Source organism: Phalacrocorax aristotelis, chromosome 5, assembly GCF_949628215.1.
Source record: "Phalacrocorax aristotelis chromosome 5, bGulAri2.1, whole genome shotgun sequence".
NCBI lineage: Eukaryota > Metazoa > Chordata > Aves > Suliformes > Phalacrocoracidae > Phalacrocorax > Phalacrocorax aristotelis.
In genome coordinates, this window is record NC_134280.1 from 18882564 (window position 1) to 18895189 (window position 12626).

The 12626-nt window shown below is 53.7% G+C and overlaps 1 protein-coding gene across 4 annotated transcripts in view; it reads left to right on the forward strand.

The window, feature by feature from the left end:
• Window positions 1-12025, forward strand: part of SLC4A3 (solute carrier family 4 member 3) — a 35345-nt gene extending 23320 nt beyond the window's left edge. For 3 of the 4 annotated variants that reach the window (XM_075093266.1, XM_075093268.1, XM_075093267.1), the window contains exons 13-23: window positions 1787-2000; window positions 2313-2534; window positions 2865-3013; window positions 4456-4650; window positions 5098-5304; window positions 5914-6003; window positions 7542-7708; window positions 8095-8348; window positions 8672-8841; window positions 9298-9471; window positions 10261-12025. In XM_075093266.1, the coding sequence (XP_074949367.1) occupies window positions 1787-2000; window positions 2313-2534; window positions 2865-3013; window positions 4456-4650; window positions 5098-5304; window positions 5914-6003; window positions 7542-7708; window positions 8095-8348; window positions 8672-8841; window positions 9298-9471; window positions 10261-10338 (1920 nt within the window). In that variant the 3' untranslated portion in view covers window positions 10339-12025. The remainder of the gene's footprint in view (window positions 1-1786; window positions 2001-2312; window positions 2535-2864; window positions 3014-4455; window positions 4651-5097; window positions 5305-5913; window positions 6004-7541; window positions 7709-8094; window positions 8349-8671; window positions 8842-9297; window positions 9472-10260) is intronic. The other variant, XM_075093269.1, reaches the window with a different exon arrangement.
• Window positions 12026-12626: the final 601 nt, after the last annotated feature.

Here is a 12626-nt window from a genome sequence, read left to right on the forward strand (position 1 = left end):
CTGCTTTTAGCCAGAAGACGTGAGGTGCCATATTCCAACTTCAGGCTGATCTTGCTCATTTGAGCCTCTGCGCCTCTGTTGCTGGAAGATGGGAGCCAGCTGCCACAGCCAGGTCTGGCCATAGCAGGGTTACACAGTGGCTGGCGCCATGAAGAGTATGATATCACTTACAGTTTTAAGCTGTGGCTCCAGGGAGTCTCTGTGCTGCAGGGACCTTAGCTGTCCCCTACCTGCTTTACAGGCTGTTCACTTGTTCATATTCCTCCAGCCCCTTCTCTGCAGGCACATTCCAGAGGCAATGCAGCGCTTCTGCCCATTTGCCAGCACCTCTCTGCCTATCTGCAGTAGTGCTGTCCCCTCATGGTATTCTTGGAGTCCTCTCCTTGTCATCTTGTCCTTGCTGTCAGAAGTATCTCTCTCTCATGGTTTAACCCCAGCCAGCAGCTAAGCACCATACAGCCACTCGCTCACTCCCCTGCCAATGGGATGGGGTAGAGAATTGGAAGAGTAAAAGTCAGAAAACTTGTGGGTTGATGTATGAACGGTTTAATAATAGAAATAAAATGAAGTAAAATAGTACTAGTAATAATAATAATAAAAATAATAATATACAAAGCAAGTGATGCACAATGCAGTTGCTCACCACGGGACAAGTAATGCCCAGCCAGTCCCCAAGCAGCAGTCCCTGCACCCCGGCCAGCTCCCCTCAGCTTATATACTGAGCATGATGTCATATGGTATGGAATAGCCCTTTGGCCACTTTGGGTCAGCTGTCCTGGCTATGCTTGTTGTGCACCTGGCAGAGCATGGGAAGCTGAAAAGTCCTTGAGTACTGTAAGTACTGCTTAGCAACAACTAAAACATCAGTGTGTTATCAACATTATTCTCATACTAAATCCAAAACACAGCACTATATCAGCTGCTAGGAGGAAACATAACTTTATTCCAGCTGAAACTAGGACACTCCCCTTTTCTGCCTGGTTTCCATTGCATGGCTTCCCTCATGCTGTGGACTCCTATTTTCTCTCCCTCTCCTATGTGGAAACTCATGAGAGTTTCTTATGCTCCCTGCTCAGGTCCTGGTTCTTGTGCTTTACCTGCAGTGCTTTAGGGCTCCACTAGCTTCTCCCTCAAAACAAACCCAAGATCAGACTAGGAGGACATCCATCTGTTGCAGAGTTGTGATTTTGAGCTGCAGGAATGGGGAAAGTCTTTCATCTCTGTGGTGCCTGGCTTCTGGTACATCTCTGAGCTGGGCTCTGAATGAGAGTTCTTCAGGACCCAACAATGGTATGCAGAGCTTGTATGGAGAAGGATCTTGGCCTGATGCACCCACAGTGATCTGGTGTGAACAGAGGCACAGGCTGGCCAGGTATATCATCTAGCCTGGGGAACAAGAGGCACCAGGCTAGCTGGGAAGCACAGATCTGATTTTGATTGATGGAGAGGTCCCATGAGAGGCAGCCTGTGGTCTGGCAGAGTGTGCAGCTGGCAGAGATGCTGCAGGAGCATGATCTTGGGCAAGACCAGTGGAAAGACCACTGGAAAGGATGGATAGGGAAGGGAGGAGAGATTTAGGATTAGGTGAGGACCATTGAGTAGAAGGACAGGGAGGAGGGATTCAGGAGCGTGGGTCACAGAGTGGCAGTAGTGAGACAAGTAGTGGGTTGAGGGAGCAGGATGTTACTGTATGGTCACAGCAATCATTGTGTTTCCAGGCTGTAGGTAGCTGGGTGCAGTCTTGGTCTAAGCCTTCTTCCTCTCTCTTTTTCCCTGCCCTTCTCAGCACTTCCATGAGGCTGCATACATGGCAGATGACCGTCAAGACCTTCTGAACGCAATCAACGAGTTCTTGGACTGCAGCATTGTTATCCCCCCATCGGAGGTGGAGGGGAAAGACTTGCTCAAATCCATTGCCACCTTCCAGAAGTTGCTGCTGAGGAAGAGGAAGGAGAGGGAGCAGAAGTCCATGAAGGAGGGGGCTGTCCAGGAAGCCAAAGGTCTCTCCACTCACGTTTGGGCAAGAGTTTGTTGCTAGTGCTCTGCATGCCCCAATCACAGAGCCTGGCAGAGGGATGAGAAGGGCCTGGCTCCTGCAGTGGGCAGTGGGAGTGGGGCACAGGGAGGCAGGACAGTGGCTGTGGGTGGCTCGGGCAGCTGGGGGCAGCTGGAAGCAGTGGGATGTGCAGTCACAGGGGCCCCACCCTGTTAGTGCTGCTGAAGGAGGGTATCCACGAGGTATGGGGGAGAGGGACTGCCCAAGGGCAGACCTGCATTCCCCTGCTCAAGCCCTGCCCTCCGTGCACCCCCAGAGCTGTGTGAAGTGAAAGCTGAGGAGGAAGAGGAGGAAGCTGAGGACGACCCTTTGAAGCGGACCGGGATATTTTTTGGAGGTCTGGTTCGGGACATAAAGCGCAGGTACCCCAAATACCTCAGTGACATCAGAGACGCCTTGCACAGCCAGTGTCTCGCGGCCGTTCTCTTCATCTACTTTGCTGCTCTCTCTCCTGCCATCACCTTCGGGGGACTCCTAGGTAATGGGCCTGCTTTCTGGTCTGCTCTTTGCACGCTGGGACACTGGCTGTGTCTGTGTGATGCTGTGCTGGGGTGGGCTTCAATGCTGCTCACTCAGGGAGAGCGGCAGCGCTGTGCCTCGGCTGCTGCCTTGTCCCCTCCCTGCCGCTTGGCCTATCCAGCCTCGGCTCCCTGGGCTCCCTCTGTGCTCCCTGCCCAATGCAGGGGACCTCTGACTGATGGGATGGGGACCTGCCTCCTCCGCCTGGAGCCGTGTCTGCAGCCTGCCTGCCTGTGGTGACGGTGCCTGTGTCCAGGCTATAACGCTCACATGTTGTTCTCTTTCCCAGGAGAGAAAACTGAGGGTCTCATGGGGGTCTCCGAGCTGATAATCTCCACCTCGGTTTTAGGGGTCCTCTTCTCCCTGCTTGGAGCCCAGCCGCTCCTGGTCATTGGCTTCTCAGGGCCTCTGCTGGTGTTTGAAGAAGCTTTTTACAAGGTACATGTGAGGCAGTGCCCGTGCTTGGCACCTGCTCGCTCTGCCCTTGCGTTGAAGAGGGCAGCTGACATTTCTTCAGCTCTCCAAACGATCTTTGATGTTGTGGACTCCTTGGGTCCTGCCAAGCTGCCCTCAGTTTGGCCTGGGCTGGCCCTCGCTCTGCTGACCCTTTGCAGGTCATACCTTAGGGACTTCTGCCTCCTGTTGCTGTATCCTGCGGGCTGACCCCCTTGAGGCGTGACAGTGGTAACAGCACTCTACTTGCTGACCATGAGGGAGCATTGTCCCCCAGCCCCATGCTGCAGCCTATCCTGGCACAATGAGCACTTGTTAGCTGCATCCTAAAACACTGGTCCATAATACTTTCTTGGTTTTGGGGCTTCCTTTGAACACCATTTCACAACTTTAATTTGTGTCCAGGTTTCCTTGTATGGGAACCCAAAAACATTCAGTGTACCACCCATTTGGGACGTCTCACGTACATTACTCCCACTTGTCAGGATGAGGCCAAGGGTATGTGCGGAGATATCCTGGCCAGACAAGATGGACATGTTTCTTTCTCAAGTAGCATGACCTCTTCACTCTTAAAAGTCTCCCTATGTCACTGTACCTCCAAGTAGTGGGTCTAATCCTACTTTTTTTTCTGATTCCTAGCATGTCTGGTCTTTTAAAGCATGGTTTTTCCTACAGCTAGATTTTCACCTTGGTGTCAAGAGTTTGGAGCTGGTGATGCCATTGCGCAGTGGGAATTTCTCTGCTCTCCTGTGACTGCACTTCTCACTGCCTGCTTTTGCTTTGCCCAGTCACTGCGTACAAAGTGACTGTGTGAGGGCCCTGTGTGAGGGCACTGTCTGTGGTGGTACTGAGGAAGGCTGCAAAGGGAGGGATGTGATTTGTGCTGAAAGTAGTTGGTGTTGCTCTGTGTGGATGAGCAGAGGCAGTAGAGATGGTCTGTTCTGTGGTGACAGCCGGGGGCTTTTCTACACACACATGCAACTGTGTGTACACAAGGCACTGTCTGAGATCGTGACCCAGCTAATGTAGCCTTTATTCTGCGGGACATAGCAGGCTGCTCAGGCTCTCCTTTACAGGGAGCAGGCTTGTGCTGTTGAATGCATGGAGCAGTGGAGAGCTGTGTTTGAGTAATGGCACCTCCATATGGGTGGGATGCGGAGCATCATGCATAGGATGACTTCAGCAGAGAGTGAAGGAGGTACTGTTGCAAAGACTGGAGTTGTAAAGACCTGCTTGGTGTGAGCTGGCTGGTGTTAATGCAAAGTCTGTAACTTTACCTATGACTCCAGCCCTGAATTCTGTCTCTGTGCTGGATGCCTGAGCAGATGTGGATGCTTTTTTCCAGGAGAGTCTTTGATCTTCATGGGGAGCGGATGTGCAAAGCAGCCTGAGGAGCCACGAGTAACTCCTTCCCCTTTCCGTTTCAGTTCTGCCAGACACAAGGCATTGAGTATCTGACAGGCAGAGTGTGGATTGGTTTGTGGCTCATCGTCTTCATCTTCATTATCGTGGCAGCTGAGGGAAGCTTCTTGGTGCGCTACATCTCGCCCTTCACGCAGGAGATCTTTGCTTTCCTCATCTCCCTCATCTTTATCTACGAGACCTTCTACAAACTGTACAAGGTGAACCTTCCCCAGGGAGATGGGCTGCCGCATCTCTCGATCCCCCAGGAACCTGCTGCTTTAGCATACAGGAGGCAGGGGAACAGGGCCAGCTCAGCCGCAGCTTTCCTAGGCGTTCTGCAGAGCAGTTCTTTGCTGGCCTCTCATGCCCCAGCCCAGCTGGCCCCTGTGCCAGCACAGAGGCTGGCAGAACGAGCCCTAACGTCTGTCTCCCCTTCTCTTCCTGCAGGAGGCATTAAAGAGGGGCCACTTTTCTCTCCCCAGCCCTCTCCAGCTGGGTAGGTTGCGAGGCGAGGTGACGGATGCTGGGATTGTCCGCGCCCACCATCTACCACCCTCACCTCTCCACAGAGCAGGACACCTCCGCTTCCCCCTGCCCCCAGTAGTGACAGTGCCCCCTGCCCCTCCTTGTGGTGACAGTGCCTGCTGCTTCTCTCACCTGCCCAGGTGTTTGCAGAACACCCTCTGCTGAAGTTCTACCCACCACACGTACAGAGCGGCCTGAATGCCAGCATGCTCTCTGCGGATGCAATGTCACTGGGAATCAGGATGCAGCCCAACACCGCTCTCCTCTCCCTCATCCTCATGCTAGGCACCTTCTTCATTGCTTTCTTTATGCGCAAGTTCAAGAACAGCCGTTTCTTAGGAGGAAAGGTGAGAAGTTTGTGGGAGCTGTTTGTTAAGGACAAGGGATGTGCCAAACAAATAATGATTCTTGCTACAGACCTTTGTTCTCCAGAGCGTTTGGACTGTCTGCCAAAGAAACACCAGCAATCCCTTAAATACCATGCAGAAGGGATGGTAGGCTGGCCTAGGCTGCAGACCAGAGCTCGCTGTTGATGATGGTATCTGCACTATCCTGCTCCAGTGAGCTTTGCTGGAAAGTCTTCTGGTCCTTGGGAAAGCTCCTTTGGCTGGATACAAGTCTGTTAAATTAGTATATAAGAGGGGGAGAGCTTACAGCTTGTTCCCTTTGGACATATCTCTTCATGGAGGGCATCTGTGTAATACCTGGAGCACCAGCCAAATAAGGCAGTAAGAGCAATTAGCCAGTCACTTAAGAGTGGCTGGAGGGCTGTATGTTATATGGGCAGTGGCATGCACGGCCCCATGGGTCAAGGCTGGGTTCCCTTGCTCTGCTCATCAGCAGCACTCAGGTTTGCAGTGGTGCTTGGCCCCATCTGGGGCTTCACTTTGCCACAGGCTCCCTGCAGCAGGGTGGCCAGCCCGTTCCCTTTGCCAGTGAGGGTGTTTGCTCTGCAGGCTCGGCGGATCATCGGAGACTTCGGGATCCCCATCTCCATCCTGGTCATGGTGCTGGTGGATTACACCATCACTGACACATACACGCAGGTAGGTGCCAGCACTGCTTTCAGAGCCCCTCCTGCAGCCCAGCAGTGATCCCTGGGGCACCCTGGGCTGCCCTTGTGCAATGAGGGATTTGTATTTCCTGCCACTTCAGTCGTAATAGCACAAAGCAAACAAAGACGCTCCCCTCATCCTCACTCCCACGCTGAGGGGAAGCTCCAAGGGTCTTGCTGAGACTGAGACCAGAGTTACAGGGACTGGAGTCCCCTGGTATCCCTCTGGTATTCCAGCTGTTAGTAGAGGTAGCTTTAGGGGGCCAGGGAGATTCAGTGCAGTTAATTCCTTGTTTGTAACTCTGAAAACTTGGAGTCAGTCAACAAGACATAAACTGATTATGCACACTGAAGTGGGTGGCGTATAGAGTGGTTTCAGTGGGGTACTTGTCATGGGTTTAGTACTGAACATATTTATACTCCTTGATTATTGGCTACTAAATATTTTGATCACTTTATGTCAAACACAATGATCTCTTTCCCAGTTTATGCACAAACTTATATGTTATCAAACCAACCCATCTCAGTTTTCCCTACTTCCCCCCTTTTTTAATAGATGCGTAGTTATATCTGTTTCGTTTGTTGTGGTTTTTTTCTTCCTTTTTTTCAACTAACATTGGGGAGCGGGTGAAAGGTAGTTCCTGTTCAGCATGCAAGCTTTTTGTCAAGGCAGCCCAAGGCTTAATGGAATCCAAACGCATTTTATGCATGTAAATTTCAATGAAAAATCTGTTTTTATCAGATGTTAGTAAAATCATGCACTTTGTTACATCCCTTTCATACCCTTCTACACTTCTACAATTAATATCAAAAGCATTATCATTTCAGTATTAACTCAGCATATGTACAAAGCTTTCTGAGAAAACGGTACTTAGTTACACAGCTTAGCTCAAGAACAAGCATTCCAGGAATATTATTCATACTTATGCTGATTAACATAAATTGCAATCATAAATTCTCCCTGCAGCGCTCACGCAGACAGCAAGGGCAGCTGTAGAGCAGTGCAGAGCCGAGAGTTCAAATGCTTGTGAACGCAGAGTTGGGACTATGTACAGCTAGGAGTCTGTGTGGTCTCTGATGGGAGCACAAACGTGATATTCCCTCTGAACATGATAAGAGTGAGGTCATTTCCACAGAATGTGGCCACTTCTGGGGTCCACACTGCAAAAACAATACTGAAAAATGTCTCAGAAAAGGCTTGGGAAGTCTGGAAAGCCACCTCAGAGAAGCGTAGGCAGTTCAGGACACTTGATTTGTCCAAGCAGAGGTCAAGGAGCATTTTAACCATGGTCTGCAGGCACTGACATGGGGGTGAGGTTCCCCGGGGGAGATATTTCCTTGGGCTCTTGGACAAAAACCAAGGGAATTCAAATAGGAAATGAGGCAGGCCCATGTTAGGTCAGGGTGGCTGTCCCATCATCTGAGGCATTCAGACCAGGGAGACAAGGAGGATCAAGGCTAGTCCTGTGTGAGGCCATGGGCATGTGTGTATTGGTATGTAACTGCTGGGTTTTGTGGCTACACCACCAGAAGCTGAATGTCCCTTCTGGCCTGTCGGTCACATCTCCTCACAAGCGTGGCTGGTTCATTCACCCCATGGGCAGCAGTGGGACCTTTCCAATGTGGATGATGTTTGCCTCTGCCATCCCTGCCCTCCTGGTCTTCATTCTTATCTTCATGGAGACACAGATCACTACGTGAGTACCTCCCCCCCCAATGCCAACCATCACTAACCCCTAGGCAGGCAAGGCTGGGATGGGTGCTGGTGCCATTTGTGTGGAGATACACTTGGTGTCCCAGTGGGACAGCAAGGGCCAGACCCTGGCCGTTTCAGAGTGTGCCTTCTTGGGTTCTCCCATCGTCTCTTGGCTCCTTTCATGGCGTGTAGTGTGGTGGAGACCTGCCTGAGCCAAGCACAGGAGGAAACCTCTAACCTGAGGTTGACAGCCACCGTCCCTCTCCTCAGCTACCTCCTTGTCCCCATGTTTGCTCTCTCCGGGGAGTGAACATTGTCCCCAGCCACAGTGCTGTCCCTGGGCACTGGGCTGGGCCTGTCACTGACCCAGGCTCTTTTTCCTCCCAGGCTGATTGTGAGCAAGAAGGAGAGGAAGCTGCTGAAAGGCTCTGGCTTCCACCTGGACCTGCTGCTCATTGGCACTATGGGGGGTCTTTGTGCACTCTTTGGGCTGCCCTGGCTGACTGCAGCGACAGTGCGCTCTGTCACCCACGTCAATGCCCTGACGGTCATGAGCAAGGCCATCGCACCAGGAGAGAAGCCCAAGATCGAGGAGGTGAAGGAGCAGCGTGTGACCGGCGTGCTTATTGCTGCCCTCGTCGGTAAGCCTCTGCTTGGGTGAAGGAGTGAAGGGCTGACGACTTGAATCTCCTGGCAGTGCCCCTGCCCCACGGGCCAGCTTGCGCTGTGCCCGCTCACCACAGCACTGCCCCACCTACACTCAGCTCTCCTCTGGCAGCCTTCAGAACCGCCCCATGGCCAGTCCATCTGTGCAGCCCTTCCAGCTAGACCCCTCTTGAGTTTCCTTTCCCTTGCACCTCAGGACAGACAGGCAGGAGGCGGGAGAGGGACAGAGGCCAAGGTGCCTTGTGGCGGGGCTCATGTGGGCATGAGACACACCATGCCCTGAGCTCTCTCTGTGCAGGTCTGTCCATTGTGATGGGGAACATGCTGCGGCAGATCCCGCTGGCTGTGCTTTTCGGCATCTTCCTTTACATGGGGGTTACTTCGCTCACTGGCATCCAGCTCTACGAGCGGCTGCTCCTGATCTTCATGCCATCCAAGCACCACCCTGACCACATCTATGTTGTCAAGGTGAGCAAAGGCAGGTTGCGGGGAACCAGGTAATGAGGAGCAGAGAGGCAGGTGAGAGGAAGATGGTGCTTTGCTAGAGTGATGCTTGGGCTCCCCCTTGGCTGCAAGTTTGTGCGAAGAAGTAAGTGCAATCCATGCACAGAGGTGATACAACGCTAGGACAGTATGCTGATAGGCTGCACGCAGGAGTGTATTGCCAGGATATTGTACGGACGGGCTGATTATAGGAGTGATGCATTGCTTGAGTGGGTGTAGGGACACTGTACTGCCAAGTGGCTATGCTGCTGGGTTGCAAAGAGCCTGATGTATTAGGGAGTTCTGTCTACAAGCAGGTAGAGCATGCGGCATTGTTGTGTTACTGTACTATCCTATGCAGAAGGGTTATGTTTTGCCAGTCTGGTCTTTATTAATATGTGTGGAAGGATAATGTGTTCTTAACTGGATTTACCTCCCTAGGTGAAGACCTGGAGAATGAATCTCTTCACCTGCATTCAACTGGCCTGCATCGTGCTGCTCTGGGTGGTGAAATCTACAGTGGCATCCCTGGCCTTCCCCTTTGTCCTGATCATGACGGTGCCATTGCGACGCTTTGTGCTGCCCCACTTCTTCCATGACAGGGAGCTCAAAGCGGTAAGCAGATAACTGTCTTCACAGTCTAGCTTGCACCACTGGAGCAAGGTAGAGAAGATTTGGCAGACTGAATGGCTGGGATGTCCTGGGCCAGCAAAGCCTTGGCTTTCCCTGCTGTTTTCTGGGGTTCTTTATTCAACAGCAATAGGTGGATGGGTAGCTTCCTCAGAACTTGTAGCCCTGGGAGTGCAGTATGGGATGGATGGGCACCCAAGGGCAAGGAGGCAGAGGATCCTACCATACAGAGGTTTGGAATAAGGGTTTCCTCTTCCATCCTCCTCCCCGTTTGTGGCTCATTCATCAAGAGACACCCTATTTCCCCACTGAGACAGCAGCAAGGACAGCCCAGCAGCACATCAGAGCTTGTGGCTGCTCGGCACAGGAGCATGTAACCACAGTGCCAGGGTGCTGGCAGCTCCTTGAGTGGTGGCAGCTGCTCTTCTGCTGCCAACATCCTGAGCTCCTGTTGGAAAGCAGCCTGGAGCAGCACCCAGAAGTAGGTGCTGCCAGCAAGAGAGGAAGGAGGAGCTGCTGTGCTGGACCAAAGACCCAGTGATAGGACACTGTCAAACAGGAACACTTATAAGAAAGGGCATCAGGCTGGGGATGCATGGATGGGCATCAGGGGCAAAAAAAGGAGCCTGTTGGGGGAGGGGAAGGAGCAAGAGCTTTGCTCTTTCCAGCGCAGCCCAGCTGCCTGGCTCTCTGCATGCTGGACCCTCTGTGCCAGGCTTGACCCTGTGCTGGGGCAGCTGTGGCCTTCAGAGCCTGGTCTCTGCCTCTCCCCAGCTGGACTCAGAGGATGCGGAGCCAAACTTCGATGAGGACGGCCGGGATGAGTACAACGAGCTGCACATGCCTGTGTGAGTTGGGAGCTGCCCTCCCTGCTCATGGGACAGGCCGCTCATGCCTGTTCATCCTTCCCAAGGACTAACTGGAGACTTGCCGTGACTCACATGATCTCTTGCCTGGACCAACGAATGGATGTTCCATAGCCCCGCAGGAGGCAGCCCCAGCTCCTGCCCCATCGCTCGCTCAGCAGAGGCTGTGAGTCTCTCTCCTCTTGGACCTGGTGGGCTGAGAGATGCCTCTCACATCCCAAAGCTGCGTGGGTCCCGAGTGCCTGTGGGTCAGGGGTCTGCCCCCGCCCTGCTGGAGGCAGCCTGTGCCTGGTCTCCAGGTGGTGAAGGGGAGCCATGCCAGCTGGTGCCGCTGTGCCCCCCTCTGCAACCATGAAGCTTGTGTCTCAGTGCCACATGCCACCAAGCAGTCACAGGGATGGGCTGGATGCTGCCTGCAGGCAGCCACTGGGCTTCTTCCAGGTCAGCAGCCTCCTTGCTCAGCTGGCAGATGCCTTGCTTCTGCTCCCTTCTGCCCCCTTCCAGGAGTGCTCATGCTGGGCCTGTGCCACAGCCCCTGGCCCAAGGGGCTGCTGCAGCCTGGCAGGCAGGCAAGGAGGGACCAGCACCCTGGCCCTGTCCTCCAGACCATCATCTGTCCAGTCACCCTCCCACAGGACTGTTTTCAGCTCTTGCTCGGCATGGGGGAGGATGTTTGCTTACCCCCAGTTTTCCCAACCCTCTTCCCAAAGGAAAACTGCACAGGGAGGGGAGACTGAGGACAAGCAGGTATCCTGAAGCCTCGAGTGCCTGCCCTTTTGCAGGGACCAAGAGGAGTCCTGTGCCATTCTGCACCTCCAAAAAGGTTGCAGGGGTAAAAACTCATCACAGGTTGCACCCCAGATCCCCACGTTCCTGTCCCTGTCCCCGAGAACAAAGACAAACCATATTTAAGAAGCTATACTGAGATGTAGTGCTAGAGCACAAAACAGTCCTTTGGGTCCCCTCCCTTTCCCTGTGCAGTGATCCACTGCGTCTGGCTCCCTGCAGCCCTTCAAGGAAGTCACTGAAACCCCCAGTGCCAATTCTGCTGCCATATCAGGGTGACCTTTCATGTCCAGGGGTGCCCCCCAGTGGGAAGGAGCAGCATTCAGTGTGCCCAGCACTCAGCCCCCATCACCTCTGGGCAGCTCTGAACATGTTCCCTGGGACCTCCCTGGGCCAGCAGCCCCTGTTCAGGGCTGCTTCAGAAACTGCTGATGGTGCCCTTGCTGCCCACAGCGCTTCTGAAGGTAGTGCCAGAGGAGACGGGCACCCCAGCCCCTCCGTGACGGTGAGAGCCAGAGTGGCCTTGGGGAGGCTGGGATGTTCACTTCACCATTGGATTTGGGACAAGCCGCTGCCCTGATTCCCACTTATCAGCCTGGCTCCTGTGAGAGATGGTGGGTGATTCATTACTGGGAGGGTCTGACACCTTCCCCGGGAAGCTGCAGAAATACCCCACCAGAGAGAAAGACCTCCCCCTGAGGCAGGTTCCTGCCCCACAGCCCGGCCCCCCCCTGCAGGGCCCGGGGCAGAGAGACAAGTGTCTCTGCGTGTCTGTGGCCGTGTGTGTCCTGTCCTCCCTGTGTAGTGTAGGAGGCCTGTTGTCGCTGTGCATTGTGACTCTGACTGTAGTGGAAACAGCTACACCAATAAACTCTTCACAGGAACCATGTCTGACTCTGCTTTTGTTTGTTAATTGGTAATAAATGAAATTGAAATTCCCTGAGACAAAGTGCTTTCTTGCCCACAGCAGCAGCCATCGAGGGAGCAAGCCCTAACCAGAGTGGGGACTGTCACCTTGTCGCCCACTACCGGCAGGGAGGTGGGCTGTCCACCACCATCACCAAGCAGGCTGCTTACTGTGGGCCCAGCTGAAGCCCCCGTGCTGGCTGCTGGAAAGAGGCGGATGAGCCCCATATTTAACCAGAAATGCATGTTCGTGCCTGTGTGCATCCATATAAGTGCACAAGCATGTGCCTGAGTGCTTAGCAGCGCTTGGTGCCCGTCTCCTTACCCAGACCATAGCCACATGCCGAACAGCAGGGCCACGGGCTGGGCATGGAGGAAACATTAAACACACACTCCCTCCATGCTTTCTTTCCAGGCAGGAGACGAGCCAGGTCCCCATGAGCTGCTGGCTGCCTGCAGCCCATCTGTTGATGGGTTGGATATCCTCCAGTAGTGCTCTCCTGGCTGCTGCTGCTGGGAGTAGGTGGTGGTCCCCCCCTTCCCATGGTCAGGGTCGCTGGCTGCTCGAGCTGGCTGCTGCCA